This window comes from Rhineura floridana, chromosome 9 (assembly GCF_030035675.1).
Source record: "Rhineura floridana isolate rRhiFlo1 chromosome 9, rRhiFlo1.hap2, whole genome shotgun sequence".
Taxonomy (NCBI): domain Eukaryota; kingdom Metazoa; phylum Chordata; class Lepidosauria; order Squamata; family Rhineuridae; genus Rhineura; species Rhineura floridana.
In genome coordinates, this window is record NC_084488.1 from 88937134 (window position 1) to 88954590 (window position 17457).

General features: G+C 36.8%; 1 protein-coding gene across 8 annotated transcripts in view; it reads right to left on the reverse strand.

Annotated features, from left to right (window-relative positions):
- Positions 1-3036: 3036 nt before the first annotated feature.
- Positions 3037-17457, reverse strand: part of LARP7 (La ribonucleoprotein 7, transcriptional regulator) — a 35377-nt gene continuing 20956 nt past the window's right edge. For 7 of the 8 annotated variants that reach the window (XM_061585360.1, XM_061585356.1, XM_061585358.1 and 4 more), the window contains 5 exons: positions 15907-16076; positions 14260-14378; positions 10499-10658; positions 8827-8918; positions 3037-3383 (listed from right to left, as the gene is read on the reverse strand). In XM_061585360.1, the coding sequence (XP_061441344.1) occupies positions 3303-3383; positions 8827-8918; positions 10499-10658; positions 14260-14378; positions 15907-16076 (622 nt within the window). In that variant the 3' untranslated portion in view covers positions 3037-3302. The remainder of the gene's footprint in view (positions 3384-8826; positions 8919-10498; positions 10659-14259; positions 14379-15906; positions 16077-17457) is intronic. The other variant, XM_061585354.1, reaches the window with a different exon arrangement.

The following is a 17457-nucleotide window of genomic DNA, read 5'->3' on the forward strand; positions in this document are numbered from 1 at the left end:
AGAAAATTAGACACACTTAGGAGCATGTCTAAATCTTTCTTTACTTTTCTTCCCATCCTTTCCAAGAAGAAAAACATTAAAAAAAACCAAAAATTATGGAAGATCATTCTTCCACCCTCACTTCTGCCCCACTGGCTCAAGCCTGGCAGGGAGTTGTACACCTTCAAATTTTGCCCCTACTGACAACTTTAGGATTGCAGCATTAGGTTACTATCACTATCATGAATATACTGAAATTACATTACACTAGTGCAATTACACTAACGTCTGACTGTTCTTTAGTGTGAGCTCTTTATAAGATACATAGTTCAGGCAGCTGGTATTTACTTGGAAATTGCCAATTAAAGCAAGCATGATTTTGGTAAATAGCCACCTTTGCTTTTTAAATGGCATTCATCATTTCTTCCTGTAGGTTTGTGAGCTCATCAAAAACAGAATGAGAACATCTTAACTTGCCTGCTAACCCTAAAGGAGGCATCACTGCAAGACTTGGCACTGCTGCAATTCAGGACACTTATTTCACTCATAATCTTTTTTTCTTAGAGTGAAATGAAGGACACATCTGTTGTTAGGTCTGCAACATGTGCATTTAGGACAGTCGAGTTCTCCAGAAAGAAAGAGAAAATGATAATAGCCAATAGCTTGAACTTGCAGTACATATGAGCTGCTTATATAATTGCCATCCTGATACTGTTAATGAATATGAACATAAGTGACAAAAAGATTAGCCCTTCCGGTAGGGTGCCTTTTCACCAGCAAAAACCAAACACTTTTTTTTTACACCTAGGAACAGTTTTATATTTCATTTTCTGGACCGATATGGATACATGAAAACTACTTCCATTCTGTATGCCTGACCATTTGTAATGCTTTTTGGTATAATATAGCAGCATCAAATCCTGTTGCTGTTATTTACATGACTAAGTAGTATTAACTGTTATGATGCATGGGAGAGTTTTTCTTAAACAGTATCGTAATGGCATTATCTATGGTGCAGACCACACTTGGAGCACTATGGACAATTCTGGTTGCCACCACACAAACACAATATTGTAAACCCGGAAAAGGTTCAGAAAAGGGCAAAACAATCAAAAGGCTAGAACAACTCTCCAATGAAGAAAGGTTACATTTGGAGCTTTTCAGTTTGGAAAAAGGGCAAGTAAGGAATGGCATGGTAGAGGTGTATAAAGCTATGCACAGTGTGGAGATAGTAGATATTTCCCCCCCTTTCATAATGGTAAAGTGTGAGGTCATGCAATGAAGTGGAATATTATTGTGGAATTTGCTGCTATAGGATATATTGTTGGCACCAACTTGGACAGTTTTAAAAGGGAGTTAGGCAAATTCATGGAGGATAAAGGTGCTAGTAATGGGGGATGTATACTACCCTCCAGTATTGGAGGTGGTATGTCCCTGAACACTAGTTGCTGGGTAATACAAGTGGGGAGCGCACTGTTGTACTCATGTCTTGCTTGTAGATTTCTCATAGGCATTTGGCTGACCACTAAGAAAACAATGCTGGACTAGATGGGTTTTTAGTCTGATCCAACAGGCTTCTTTTAATATTCTCAACCAAAAGAAATAACAGCTACAGATGTATTTCTACAAACAGTAAGGTTCAGTAAGGTTCAGGTATAAAAACCTGAATACTTCATGTTTATTCAGAAAACTAGTTTATTCAGAAAACTAGAAAGACACTTGAATGACCATGCATGTAATGCAGAAAACATAAACTGCTATATCTCCCAAACTTAACTACAGAAACCTTTGCTTATTCAATGCAGCTTCAACAGCCAATAGATTATTGATATAAGTTCCAGAATTTTACATGATGCTTCTTAGGGAAGATACCTCTCAGGGAAGATTCTCACATTCATCAGCTCAATCTAGCAAAGGCACTAAATTAGCAACCCCACACCTCCGATAATCATCTTAATGCTTTACAGCTTAACTAAAGTAGCACAGACTTTTATTTTCTTTTTGCCATTTCATTTTGATATCCTCTATTGCAGGGATGGGGAACCTCTGTCCCGCAGGTCTACTTAGACCCACCAATCCTCCCCATTTGGTCCCTGAGGCATTCCAGCCTAACCATGCCCACCTGCCCTACGCCTGACATCATATAGGACATCAGGTGGTAGCAGATAAAAATATAGCACAGCTGAAAGGAGGTTTGCAAGGCATCCCCATTAGCTCACTGGCAGTATCTGCAAAGGTTTATGCAAAGTGTAATGCAAGACAGCATGCTGAAAGTAGCTCAAGCAAGAAGCTCCTTTGAAAGTGCTAACTGCAGGGGGGGAAGTCACCTCACATTGTGAGGTCAGGCAACTGATAGGTGTGCAGTTCTGACCACCTGTCAAAAGTTGATTCGTGAAGGGTGGAAGAGATAACTAACTATCTGGCTCACTAGCCAGCTCCATGTCTCGATTCCTGCTCTACTCTTCTGAACTGTAAAAGGAAAAGTATTAAGAACATAATACTAATGTTGGATCAGACCAGTGGCTCATTTAGTCTAGTATCCTGTTCTCATAGGGGCCAACCAGATGCCCATGGGAAGCCTGAAAGTAGGATCTGAGTACAAGAACACTCTTCTCCCCCCGCCCCCACCGTTTCCAGCAACTGGTATTCAGAAACATACTGCCTCTGACTGTGGATTATTAATCTCCAGGTAAACCTGGGTCTGATAACAGTACCTGCTATGCTAGCAAATGTGTATATAGGCTTACATAAATGATTAAGTCACCAAAAATGCTGTACAGAGATGTTACCACAAGAGCAAAAGATGGAAGGTAAAGAAGCCCTGTCTGGCACTGAAGTGCAGTTCTATTTTTGTAAATCTGTGAAGTCTCATTTCACTTGCAACTTGAGTTCTCCTTTAGCATTCTTCCTAGGCAAACTTGCTATTAAAAAGGATAGAATAGAACTTTTAGGATAGAATAAAAATTTCCCAAGTTTGAAAGAGGTCTCATTTTTACCATTCCTTAAGAAGAAATGTTAGGACCCTCCCCCTATACTTCCACAACAGATACAAATTAGTTGTGAAGATTTAGGCTTTTATTTGGTTCATCCTTATACCTTAAGTTTACAAAATGCAATATACAAAAAAAGGTGACAAATACATACCAAGAGCTTGCTTAATACACTTGTCTAAAACAGACCCAAGTAACAATTCAATTTACTTTATTGACAAGAATTCATAATGCTCTTATTTGCGTTCCATAATATTACAAAAAGAGATAATTTCTTAAGAAGAGTTTAATTTCTCTTCTAAATGGCATTTCACACAGTTAAATTAGACATATTTACTCATCTTCAGAGAAACGGACATGCTTGCTCATCTCTTGTGTCTTTGCTAGTCTCATTTTCTCAGCTTTTGCAATTAGCTGTAGAAAAAAAGTACAAGAAACATTTTCTAATTACACCTTCTTGTCATCTTAATTCATCATGTGTAGGAGAAGATGAAGATTAACAATCAAACCAACATTTACAACTGAAACCTTCATAAAACAAACTGAGAACCCTGCTGATACTGGAAAAGCTCCAACAAAAGTTAAGAACTTTTAAGTTCCCTTGATTTCAGTGAGAGAGATTTAAACTGTTGATAGGAAAAGGACTTATCCATGTCAGGATCATGCCCATTGTTCCTCTTCAGAATTGTAACACCTAATTAACAAGGAATTTCTCTAATACTAAGGCACAGTGGGGTATTCGGCCATTAATTCTGAATCCTTAAGGTATTTCCCTTTTCTTTTTAATACTTTGGTGAATGATGTTAATTTGGATGTTTTAAATCCTACAGCACACCTTTAAAACAAAGGCATGCATTTTAAAAACATCTGATTGAAGCCAATTGAAACAGAAGAAGGTATGATGCTAGGAAAAACTGGTGAGATGGGTGGCCATGAGGAATAGGCTTTCTCCATGGGGGTCCCATAAAATTATCTCCTTTCATCTCTGCATCTTGTTAATATGCTGCAGGGGTTTCAGAAGGTTCTGAAAATATTTTTATATTAACTTTTTATTATTTCATTTAATATATATTTTACATTAATTTTCTAGGCATGGGAGTGCTTTACTGTCTAGAAGATACTTTTTAGTCTGTTTTACTTTGTTTTTACAGGTTTATTTATTAATAGCTTGTTGTTCACCCATTGTGGTTATTTTAAAATGTTTTACGCTGCTTTGGATGGTACCATTAAATAAATTAAATAGGAAAATTGTCCAGGCTGTTAAATGCAGTGGGTGCAAACAATTTCATTGCTAGAGAATCTATTGATCACAGCTTCTATAACTAAGGAGGCAAACCTACACACACTTACTTGGGTGTAAGCCCACAATGGGACTTAACTTTCAAATAAATGTTTTATTCACTTATATTTTTATTCCAACCATTCCTCCAAAGAACTCTGGGTGGTATAAATGGGTCTTCCCCATTTTATCCTCATAGAAACCCTTTGAGGCAGGAAGGTAGTGACTGACTCAACCAAGAACTCCTAATGAGCACCATGGCTGATTTGGATTTCAAACCAGGTCTTTCCAGTTCTGGTTCAACACTGTAGATCCCAGGATAAGCTACAGAATTAATAATCTCAGTAGAAAAACAAACTCCACAAACATAAAACTGAACCTAGACATGGCATGACTAAAAACCTTCTCTTTCTCCAAAATCAGCATTATTGATAAATGTCAGGTTTGTTGATGCTTAAATGAATCTTTAGAATCACTGAAACTGATGGGTCCTAGAGGTGTACATTGACAGAAGAGGGCAATAAGGAAATGGCAGCCTAGCTGTTGCTACTGTTACCTGCAAGTTTGTTTTGAGAAGGCTACCTTGTCTCAGTTAGTCTGCATTAGGAATAAGTTCTTTGCATGAGGAACTCTCAAGGATTCTGGCAGAACACATCAGAAGGTTGAGACTATTCACAGTATAGAATTGTGTATGAATAACAATGTATGTGAATTACTACTAAAATATGTATAAAAATATGTGTTCATAATGATTGCATTTTAGAAACTTTATATTTCTTATGTATGTTGTAAAGATTAAAGTTGAATTATATTATATATATATATATTAGTAGTAATTCACATATATTTTTACCCATGCACAATTTTGTGCCTTAGTCTAACTCTTGAGGTTAGGTTATGTATTTCCTTTTCTTTGTATCTTGTTCACTATTCACAGTATTGCCTACTGGGACACATGGATGCTTTGGACACTTATTTTGCTTACAGAAAGAGAGTTCTGAAAAATTCATTTCTATTTTGTATTAAAGTTATTGAGAGATTTTTAGTTTCAGAGGGATGCATGAAGTTTTTACTGTTGCTTTCAATATTTTCCTGAAACTTACAACAAACTCTGTTTTTAAATAAGTAATAAGATTTCATTGGAAACTGTTCAGTAGTCTCAAATTATTGCAACTCCATTTTATATTTTCACTGGCAAGCTTGCACTTGTACTGAAATGAGGGGCATAGTATCTGGAGGCAGGCAAAACACTCCTTCTCTTCCATACAAAATGTAGAAGACAGAAACAAAGCCTCCATTTTCCTGGGGCACATCCAGTATTGGAGTTCTTGAAAACCCTATCTATCCACTTCCGGGAAGGGTGACTTAGCCTGTGCCTGCTTTTGAGACGGGCTCCTGCCTCAAAAGAAGCTTATTCAGATATATCAGTCAGTTTTTTCTTTTTTTTTTGACTGATTAAACTTCTCCCGGGTAGGGAGAAACGAAGAGATTAACCTCAAAGCCTATTTTTGTTGGGACGACCAGATCTCATTAATTTATGGGACGAGGTCCAGCCGACGAAGGTGGGACGGATTTTCAACAGCAAGCTCTATCTGTTAAAGCGAACGTTCATCTTATCTTCTAAGAGAGAACGCACTAACAGGCAAGCACCCTTCTTTCTATATTTTTCTTTTACTTGACTTAAATTGTTGCTGTTTAAAAGAGATTTGCCAGATTGATCAGTTTTTGACATCTCACTGGGGAGCCATAACTTCTCTCTGCTACGCACTAATTAATAGCTTATCTCTGTTTTTGTTGCAAAAAGCTGTCCTGGATTTGCATTCTAAAGATATACACAGAAGAGGGATTTCTATTCCAGATTTTTATTTTGAAAAATATTATACTGTTTTGAGACTACTCTCTTTTTGGTCTATTTTATTTTGACGAATCTGTTTCTTGACGATTGCCATTAATTGTTTCGATCCTGGGAACTGCATTTTGTTTACTTAACTATTGGAGAGATAAGGCTGTCTGCTCTGTTTATACTGTGATGTCACCAAGTTTGGAGTATTAACCCAATTGTTGCTGAAATAAGAAGTGGTTTTCCTATATTTTTCTTTTAAAATGGCAATTAAGAAAGTGGCTGAAAATCTGGAAATAACTATGTTTCAGAAAATAATGGATGAGATTGAGATAACGAAAATTGAATTGAGTAAAATGAAGCAGGAGATTAAAGATATAAGGGTCCCTGTGAGAGAGGTGACCCTGGAAGGGGTCCCTGTGAGAGAGGAGACCCCGGAGATTGGAACAGGGGTCCCTGTGAGAGAGGAGACCCTGGAGACTGGAATAGGGGTCCCTGTGAGAGAGGAGATCCCGGAGATTGGAACCAACGTGGAACAGGAACAAGATTTGGAGTCTATGGACTTTAGAAATAAAATCTATTGTTTGGAACTCAATGTTATCTCTGAAGAAATGAATGAAGATTCTAGAGATAAAGTTATCAATGGCATGGATAATCTTCTGGACTGGAATGATGTGATGGAGCCCAATATAGAGAAAATCTATGGAATTAACTGCAGCCATGTGACAATGGAAAAACTTTTAAGAGATGACCCAGTGTATTTTGAAAAAAAGAACAGAGATATGATTTTACAGCAGTATTTCAGCAACCTATTCAGAATGGATGGCAAGAAAATATTTGGGATAGAGGTAATTCCCATCAGACTCTTACTATATGACTATGGCTTTGACAGCAAGATTATTATGGAATACTGATAATGGAAGATTGGATATTGAAATTACTGGACTTAACAAGACTACTGAAGATGGAAGATGGAAAATGGAACTAATAGAGATAATAGAACAATGGCTACTGAAATTATTGAACCTAACAGATTCTGATGTGATGGATTAATTGAAATGTTTATTTTGACTATGGTTATGACAATAAGATTATCATAATTAGTAATGAGATGGATTAATCGATATGCTTATCTGGAAAAAAAAAATGATAGATATATTTCTTAAAGAATTGAAACCTCTCTTTGACTTTTTGTGGAAAGAATAAAGTAATGTTTATGAGATTTGATGATTAAGTAAGATAACTACTGGAGGAAAGTGATTTTATAATATGACTTAAGAGACAGGATTGTTATATATTATAGACTTATAACTGATTTGATCTTTGACAAATGGGAAGTCAATATTTTACTCTTTATTTTTTATTTTTGTTTTTTTTTTCTTTTTTTCTTTTTGTTTAACTATTTTTGATTTTGTTTTTTGTCTTTGAATGTTTTATGATTTTGTCTTGTATGTTTTATGAAAATCTGAATAAAAATTATTGAAAAAAAAAAAAAAAACCCTATCTATCCACAGCGTTCAGGAAGAAAATAATTGTTGATGTAAAGTCATGTAAACTAACATGCAAGTGGTTAATAGTTATGCAAAAATTGTAGGATAATTAACACTACAAGAGGAGTGCCAACAGGTTTCATTGCCTGGAGGATTTTAGCTGCATATATTCAAATCAGTTAAAGCAATAGAGACAATAAAATTCAGGTAATTGGGCTCTATGACATAATGTATATAGTCTTAAACTTATTTATTTATTTTTTAAATGTATATCCCTTCCTCCCAGTAGGAGCCCAGGGCGGCAAAATCCCTTTGAAATGTACTGAATATTCTTAGTAGAAAATTGTTCTGCAAACTACTCTCTCAAGAGTAAAATACATTAGTTAAGATACAAACCAATTTGTTAAAGAAAGACATGGTTAAAAAAATCAGTAAGGATCATCCTCATTAGAATTTTATCTTTTTTGAAACTTATTTCTTGATTCGGGTCACTCTTCAACATTTAATACTCATCATGTTTTGCAAGTTCTGGCAATACATTAATAAAAGCTTCTCCACCCTATCTCCAGCATTTGGGAGTCTCTGAACTAATGGAAGCTCATTAAAAGAGTTTTATTCATTTAATATCCAAGTCCAGAAATAGAAGAGCTATCTTGAGGGCATGTATGGATAAGAAAATACTGCTACCAGGATAACTTGATCTGATATAGTCTTCTGGTGTCTAGAACAAGTAAACCTTTCCATGCCACCTGTCTTTGTTGCAGATGAAAATGAACAGAAATCATGTTACTGTATGCAGCTTCCTTATTCCAAGTCAGATCAATGGTCAACTTAGTTCAGCATTGTCTATTCCAAGTGGCAACTGTTGCCCAGTACCTTTATTGTTTTTATTTTAGTTTAAGGCATTTACATAATATCTTTTATAATGCTTATCTCACGACCTTCCAAAAGTCTTTTAACTGGAGATTTAACTTGAGCCCTTAAAGTCCTTATACATGCTAAGGATGTACTCTACCAGTGAGCTACAGTCTTTCCCTTGAACATAATGAAGCTGCCTTATATTGAGCCAAACCAGTAGTTCATCTAGCCCAGTTCTGTCCATACAGACTGCCTCTCAAAGATCACATAGTCTCATCTCCAGTTAAAAAGGATTCAATGTGGAACCTTATCTATATAAAACATGTGCTTGATCACTGAGTTAAGACTCCTGCCCACAAAATCCAAGGAGTTCTGAAGTGTTTACCTTACCTTTTCTGTACCCCGCTTTTTTTCTCTTGGTTGATTGAGTTTAGCTTGTCGGTCCACCAAAATTTTTTGCCAATATCGTTGTTCATGATCACCTTAATACAAGCATATTGTAACAGTGTGTTATGTCTATACTGTATATGGAAGACAGTATTTTGTCTGCTGGATCAGGGCAATGCCCATCTAGTTCTCATAGTGGCCAGTTGCCCATGAAAAAACCCACAAGCAGGACCCAAGTGCATTCTCCACTCCTGCGGTTTTCAGTAACTGGTATTTGGAAGCAGAGCATACCCATCATGGCTAGTAGTACTTTACACTTGTTTACATTGAATTACATCTGCCATTTTACTATCTATTCATTCAATTTGGAGAGGTCCTTTTGGAGCGCTTTGAAATCTGTCATTTTGTGTCCCCGCTTTCTGGCAAGTTCTGTATTACAGGATAAGATCATTATAAGAGTCCTGCTTGATCAAGCCAAAGGCCCATCTAATCCAACATCCTATTCTCACAGATGCCTATGGAAGTCCGTAATCAAGGTTGTAGTGCAATAGCACTTTCCCCATTTGTGATTTTCAGCAACTGGCATTTGGATAAGATCAGAGAGGACACATATTCAAATTAAGACAGGATCTCTCAGTATACGTACTACCTGTATATAAGTGGTGGGAAACCTTTTTTCTCAGCTGTCCTGTTCTGTATCTTCCCTACCCTTAGGGGACTAAATCTGACAGGCAGGCAGGGCTGTCCACCTGTCAATTGCTTGAGATCACAATGTCAGACAATGAGCCTCTTTGAAGGCATGCTCCCAAGATCACAAAAGGGGTTTGCATTGAAACCCCTGCTAAAGAGATTTTTTCCCTCCATTTTAGCAGGGGCTTCACTACAACCCCTTTGTGATCCTGGATCAAGGCATGGTCCCCCTGCCCATCAGCTGTAGGGAGAGACGAGCGCACCTTGCTCCAGCAAAGAAACAACTGGTAGCTCACTTTAAGCTCCTGGTTGTTCCTCTGAAACCACCCTAGTAGTAGCTCCCACCTGATGTCACATATGTCAGATGTGGGGCAGGTGGGCATGGTTTGCCAGGGAGCAGCCTAGCAGGCCAAAGTTGAGCCATGGGGTGGAGGTTCCCCATCCCTGTTGTATATTCATCTGAGTAGAGGAAGCATGTGAATGAGAATTTTAAAATATTGTTAAAATTTACAAAGGAAAAAAGATATAAGCATCTGAATCTCAAGACATTTACTTCTTATAATATACAGTCATTCCTTATAATCTGAATGGGCAGAGAAGGTTACAGAATGAGGGAATGCATGTCCTAATTATGATTGATCATATTGTTTAAAACCCAGTGGCCTCAGTTATTGTGCCAGCTGAAAGGGTGAAAAAGACCATCTAGGAGCTGAGATTGCATGAAAAGGAGAGTTACTACTACCTGTGATGTAATGAGTAGCCTTAATGAGCCTTTAGAGGAGAGGGAAGGAACACCTGGTTCCTCATCCAGCCAGGAATACAGGAACAAAAGCACTGCACAGCCCTAGCTACAGTAGAAAGATGTTGTGGGGGGCTGGGAAGAATCAGGACACAAGTAATTTCAACAAATCTGGAAATGTTCATAAGACTAATGGAACATTTGCATACCAAATGAATGCACATTAACTTCAACAATAAATCTCACCTGAAAGGATCTCAAGTTTCCAATTGTGTTTAGCCTGTAGTTCTTTATGTGATTTTAATAACATTTGTGCATCTTCAGGAGTTTGAAGCCGCACATGACACTCTGTGTCTCCTTCAAGAAGGTCAACATAAGCAACATTAGCTAGTATTGCTAATGTATCCTGTGACAAAAACGAGCAACACAACACATCAGAGTAATTACAAACAGTACTTTTATTTATTTGCCAAATTGGGGAGCATTTCTATGTCTTTACAGGGCCCGTATACCACAGTGGTAAGGAAATACATTCTTAGAAACAGAAGAATTACTTCTGTGTGAAGAACATCTTTATTATTAACTGCTGTCACCTATGATTGGTGGCGGTCATATAACTCATTCTGATACTACACAGAAACATCTTTCCTAACATACTTCTCTGGGAGTACATTCATGAGCCATGCCCGGGGAGCGTGTAGACCTAATCACACAATGGTGAAACAGAAAAATATGTCAAGCAAGTGCCACAAAATCTGGATTTTGGAAAAATATAGTCAGTGGAAGGAGAGAGAGAAATGTGGCAAATATAGAGGTTTTCCTTTCTCATACACACAGTGCCCTGAGGAACCTTGAAGACTCAGATTTATTGTTGCGTATGTTTTCAGTGTTTGCAGCTTTATTTTATGTTTTTTACTCCGTTTTAGTTTTTGTATACTTCATTATAACTCTCAGTCTACAAATGTATTTTGAGGCATTTTGCAATTCAAATTTAATTATATTTATTGGATCTTATTTTTCCTCCAAAGAGCTTAGACCAACTGTTAACCATCCAGTGAGACAGGCTAGGCTGCAAAATTTGTCTTAAGCCACCCACGAAGTCAGCTTCGTGACAGAAGAGGTATTTCACCCTAAGTTTCCTCTTTCCAAAAACTCCGTAGCAACTACATAATTTTTTTTGGCATGGGGCAAATAGTTTCCCATCCTCCCATGCTTTTAACTATTGTTTTAGCATGTTTTAAAATATTTTAAAAATCTTTTTTGTCTCTTTCAAATTGATGGTCGCTGTCTTATTATTTATTGCTTTTGATTACTATATCTTGTATTTTGATATTGTTCCCACCCAAAGAATATTCACTGATGGGCAACTACTAAATTTAATATACAAACACTGATCTCTTTACAAGTCAACATTAAGTTCTATAGTCATGCTAGATATTAAGAAAATGCCTTTAAAAAAAAGCTCAAACATCTGCTACCAGTCCAGACTTTATACTCTGTATACCCTAGTTTGAAGTGCTGAACCTCAAAAGCATGCTGTAATTCATCAACAGAAGCTGGTGCAATAAAAGTAACATTTTATCTAGTTTATGTCTCCAGCTCTGATCACACTGCTATCATGAGCAGTCTCAGACAGACATTCAATATTTAGTTGCCAAGGTCAAGGTTGCCTTGTAAACAGCTAAGATGATAAACCTGAAGTAACATGGCAACATGATTATATTAGAGTAATATCTCCCTCAGAGGACCAAGACATACATCAGTGCTATCATTATATGATATTGCAGCACTGGGCTCCTACTGGGAGGAAGGGCGGATATAAATCACATAATAAATAAATAAATATATATGATTCTCATACAAATAATTCAATCATCACAATACTTAGCATTTATATAGTGCTTTGAATTATTCACATACATAATCTTTCAATCCTTACAACCATGTAGGTCAGTATTCTCATATTGCAGACTGGAAGGTAGGGGGCTGAGACAGAGAGACAGCAGTTGCCCTAAAACTATCTAATGAGTTCATAGCTGAGGAATGATTTGAACCAGGGACTTCCATAGGTCAATTTAATGTTATTCAACATTAGCTATCTATGTTGAAAATGGAAATGGACTGCCTTTAAGTCAATCCTGACTTATGGCAACCCTATGAATAGGGTTTTCACAGTAAGCGGTATTCAGAGGGGGTTTACCATTGCCTTCCTCTGAGGCTGAGAGGCAGTGACTGGCCCAAGGTCACCCAGTGAGCTTCATGGCTGAGTGGGGATTTGAACCCTGGTCTCCCAGGTTGTAGTCCAACACTCTAACCACTATGCCACACTGGCTCTCGCTATCTTTGTTAGACTATAACAAATACCACTCCCAAGATTCTTAAGTTCATTATATGTTAAGTTTATAAGAAGTATGCTTAAGGTCAAAGTCTAAATTTAAAGGGGTCGAATTAGGATACTACTGAGCATACAACATGAAGGCCTGGTTTGCATGTCAGTTTAAACCATAGTTTAAATTATGTTGTGGTTTGTGTGTGCTTCACTCCCTTTCCTTGTTTCTACCTTCAACATGCAGAAGAGGAAACAAACCAGAGGCTTAAACAGCAGTCATGGTTTGCTCCCCCCAAACAAAAGATGAGTTGTAAAACAAGCCACAAGCACTAGTTTATACACAAAGCAAAAGCAGCCTTTGGTTTGTTTTCTCCCTGGCATATTGAAGGAAGGAGCAGAGGAGGAGTGACACACGCATTCACCTTAAGCCACACTTTAAGCTATTTGGACCAAACAGTCCTCCAAAAATATAGTCTGCAAGAGTAAAGCACTAATTCTACTGGATTATTTTATGTTTATGACATTATTTTCATTAGTAAATTAAATTCATTTATCATTTTATAGAAACATACTTCCTTTTTGATGTAAACAGTTCTAAGTTAGCCCCAAATTTTCAAATTCTTCCATCATCATAGCTTAGTTTGACAGAAGGTGTCACACCAAAAACAATAATAGGTAGATACTGTTCAACGAAAGAAGCTATACAAGCTATATATTTTTCAGGGTCTGAAGTATGCCATTAGAAGCATACAATCAAACGGAGAGTCCATAATAACTTACTGGACTTCATTCCAGCAATGTGTTTCACTTGTGCATGCAAATTCTGCATATTGGGTCTATTCTCCCACCAAGTTATGGCAGCAACCCATGATGCACAAGAATTTTGGCTACCATTACAACATACTCATGTCTCTAGCTCAGGGAGATTATATGCATTCCTAATTTATAATATTTAATCTTTTACTTTAAATAATAACATTTGTTACATTGTACCTCTTTGCATCTCTTTAAAAACTAAGTTTATTTACTGACTTTTTATTTAACAGGATTTATCCCCTGAGTTTAAGCATTTTCATTTCTTCAGTCTGGTGACAGCCTCACTGGACGAATAAAAAACTATTCACTTCTGGAAGCAGGTAGGGAAGTTATACCAATACAAACAATTAACTTTTACAGAGAAGCTCTTTCCTGAATTCAAATTCTTTGAAATCTTTTATTCAAGGCATGTGCATACCTAGCTGGCAATCAGAATTAGGAACATAGCAAGCTGCCTTATATTGAGTCAAACCACTGGTACATCTAGCTCAGTAATGTCTACATCAGAGGTAGTCAACTGGGTACCTTCCAGATGAGCTGGATTCCAACTCCCAATCAGCCATTGCCAGCATGGCCAATGGTCGGGAATGATGGGAGCTGTATCCCAGCAACATCTGAAGGACACAACACTGGCTACCTTGGTCTACACTCCCAGGTCTATACTGACCCTGGTCTCTCCGGGCTTTCAGACAGTGGTCTCTTTCAGTTCTACCTGGACATGCTGGCAATTGATCCTAGGGCCTTCTGTATGCAAGGCAGATGCTCTACCACTAAGTTAAGGTGCAGTTTTGAAAGGCTATTCTATGTTCAAAAGATTTCAAAGAAACTTGCAGCAGTTACCCTGAGGCTACAGAGATATTACCTTGATGTGCTTCCTGCCTGGCAAAGGCTCAGCACTAATGATCTTCACTATTACTCCTCCCTCAAACCGGGGCCCCATTGTGAGAGCCTTCTCAGCAGGAGCTGAACCATCCTGGGCAGCTGTTAATTTGAAAAGGAAGAGAGTGTTAGACAAAATTTCACTTGTAACAGTTACCATTGGACAAATTCAAAATAACACAAGTAAGCTTCTTAGCATTTCTTGTACTGGGTATAATATTTCTAGGAATACATATATAAGAAGCAAAAACAGCCATGTTAGTCCATAAGGGAAAAAAGGTGAAATAATCTGGGAAACAGCCAGGTTTTATATTTTTAAAAAATGGGGATCAGCTATTGCTTATTTATCTATCCTAGGTATAATTTGATACCTGCAGCACCTAGCAGACACTAATGAAGTTGGCAGTTTCAGTCTTGAAAATAAGTCTAAACAAAACTCATGGCTAAAACAGTCCATTTTTTGTATTTATTTGGTATTTTTCATCATCCTTACCCCTGCTTTGTGTAACATTTAGCTGGATGAAAAGTTTCAGAAAATCTTAAAAGCTCTTTTTGTGATATTTTGGTTGGACCTAAAAAAGTATTGCCCAACTGTGGATTTTAGAGAAACATAAATTTCTCTTAGCAGTTTGACATGTATAGTTTACCATTGGTGGCAGCAAAACACACCTCAACATGGCAGGTGAACATCCTGCAGGTTTAAGTTATAAGAACTAGTAGTATATCAACAACATCTTTAATTTCAATTAGCAGCACATACACAACCAAACAACTTCTGGAACGAAACATATTCACAATCTTAACACAGTGTTCCCGTGGAGTTTACACTCTTGTTATGTTTTGCAAACATGAACAATGATCATAGTTTAATTAATGAAGTTCATTCATTTTGCAAAACATTTTTCGCAATCCTTTTCAATGCTAAGTGAATTTAGACAGATTTGACTCTTCAAAATCAGTGGCCAGTGTATAAATGAACTATGAAACTATTCATTAAGTTAGTACTGAAATGGGTTATTACATGGAAGCATAGCACAACTTTTACTCATTTCTCAAATATTTTAGATAATTGCAGACAATATCGAATACTTCAATTTCTTCAACAGAACCAATTAGGAATATTATCAGAACTCTGGGTTGTATGCAATACTGGTCCTACTCAGAGCAGATCCATTAAAATTAATTCATTTCTATTTCTGTTCATTTCAGTGCATATACACTGACTAGGAATAACAGTGGACTCTGTCTTTAATAGCTTGTTGGACAAAACCCTAGCTAACATGGCTAGATGACATGAAAAAAACATAATGCCAGAAGATTCATGTATTTATATGCAACCTTTTGCTTCTAAAACCTAAAAGGTGATCCTGGATGCTGGATACTTGGTTATTTTCAGTTTCCATAATATTTTAGAAGTTCTACTATACATATATGTAAGTCTGTGACACTGATTAAAGTAAATTAATTTCACATTATATGAAGTACAGAAAATTTCACGAACTGAAAATATTTGCCTCTTAATCACTTTTCTGCTCCCAGGAAAAATTGGAAACTTCTCAATTTTCAAATCCCTAAACTACAATTAGCATGTAATTTCTTCTACTAAAGATAAACACAAGAAGAATCTCACAATACTCTTTACATTTGCCATTTTTTGTTGGAGGTTCATTCGGCATACAGACATCTGTTTCCATTTCTCCAACAGTCATAGTTTTTATCTGGGCCATTGCTTTTTTCAAAGAGGACATGCTGGCTTTCTGCAGTGTCAAGTACTCTTGCTTCAGCAGCATCCATTCATTTCTAGAGATTAGAATTGAGAAAGGTCAATATGTGCAATCTCAACACTATATAAAGAAATCTAATTAAAACAATCAGAAATAAATCAATCTGCAAAAAGATTTTAAAAAGTAAAAAATAACCAGATCTTTCCTTCTATATATGGGTCCAAGGTTCATATTTTGTCTTACAATATTGGGACAGCTGTTGTCATGCTGGGTTCAGGAAGATGAGACTTAAAACAGATTTAGGGACATCTGTAATTGGATCAACTTCTTATGGTAGACAAACATCTTAAAGATATACAGAACACATAATTAGACTGTAGAGTTCTGTATTAAAGCTGATACTCCCAAGGTGGCATAACAACAGATATCAGCTACCTATTTTGCTCAATATGCAGTTCAAATAAGAACAGAAAAAACTATTCAAAAGTTTATACAACTGGTTAGTATATGAGATTCTAGAAAATGTGTAAAGCAAAAAATGTAAGAAGAGTCATATTGGCCCACCTAGTTCAGCATCCTGGTCTCACAGTGAACCAGATATCTAAAGGGTGCTCACAACAGGTCATAAATGCAATGACCTTCTCTCCACTTATGATTCTAAGCAACTGATATTCAGATACATACCGCCTCTGATGGTGAAGGTAGAACATAGCCACCATGGCCAGTAGTTTGTGGCCTTTCCATAGGCATCTGGCTGGCCACGGTGGGAACAGGTTGCTGGACTAGATGGGCCTTTGGTTTGATCCAGCAGGGCTCTTATGATCTTAAGAGTTAAGCATTTACTAAATAAATTAGTCATGGCCAGAAGACAGACCATGATCCAATTATCAATTTCCAGTACATTACTTAGCTATTGATTCATAGATGTCTTGCAATGAATGCTGGACTAGATAGACCTTGGCCTAATATTAGGTTCTTAAGCAACAGTACATACTCAGGATTAAGTTTAGTTATGCATTAACTAAAAAAATCCTAAATGTGCACTCTTACTTTGTACATTTTTATATTAAAGGACATCAGTTTATCAAAAAGATTAACATAAAAATATAAAAGAAAACCAGAAATACCGGTCAGCCTGCCTCTGCTGGTTTTTTTTTTTTTAAAGCCTGAAAAACTAGTTAAAACTTTACCAAATCTATGGAGACAGGAACATTCTTACTGTTCAAATGCACTAGAGGTGAAAGCCCAGCATGGAACCAAATTATATATTTACATTCATTTAACATGGAGATGTTTCTGCAAACAGCTGGAGCTTTGCTGATAGAAACACAATGGGGATAGTGCAATTGTGAGAATGATTCATTGTTAACCTAATCTGAGCTACCAAATAATCAGATACAGGACTTTATTTTATTTTTTAAAAGATGGTATGTTGAGATAATAGTTTTAACTGTTGA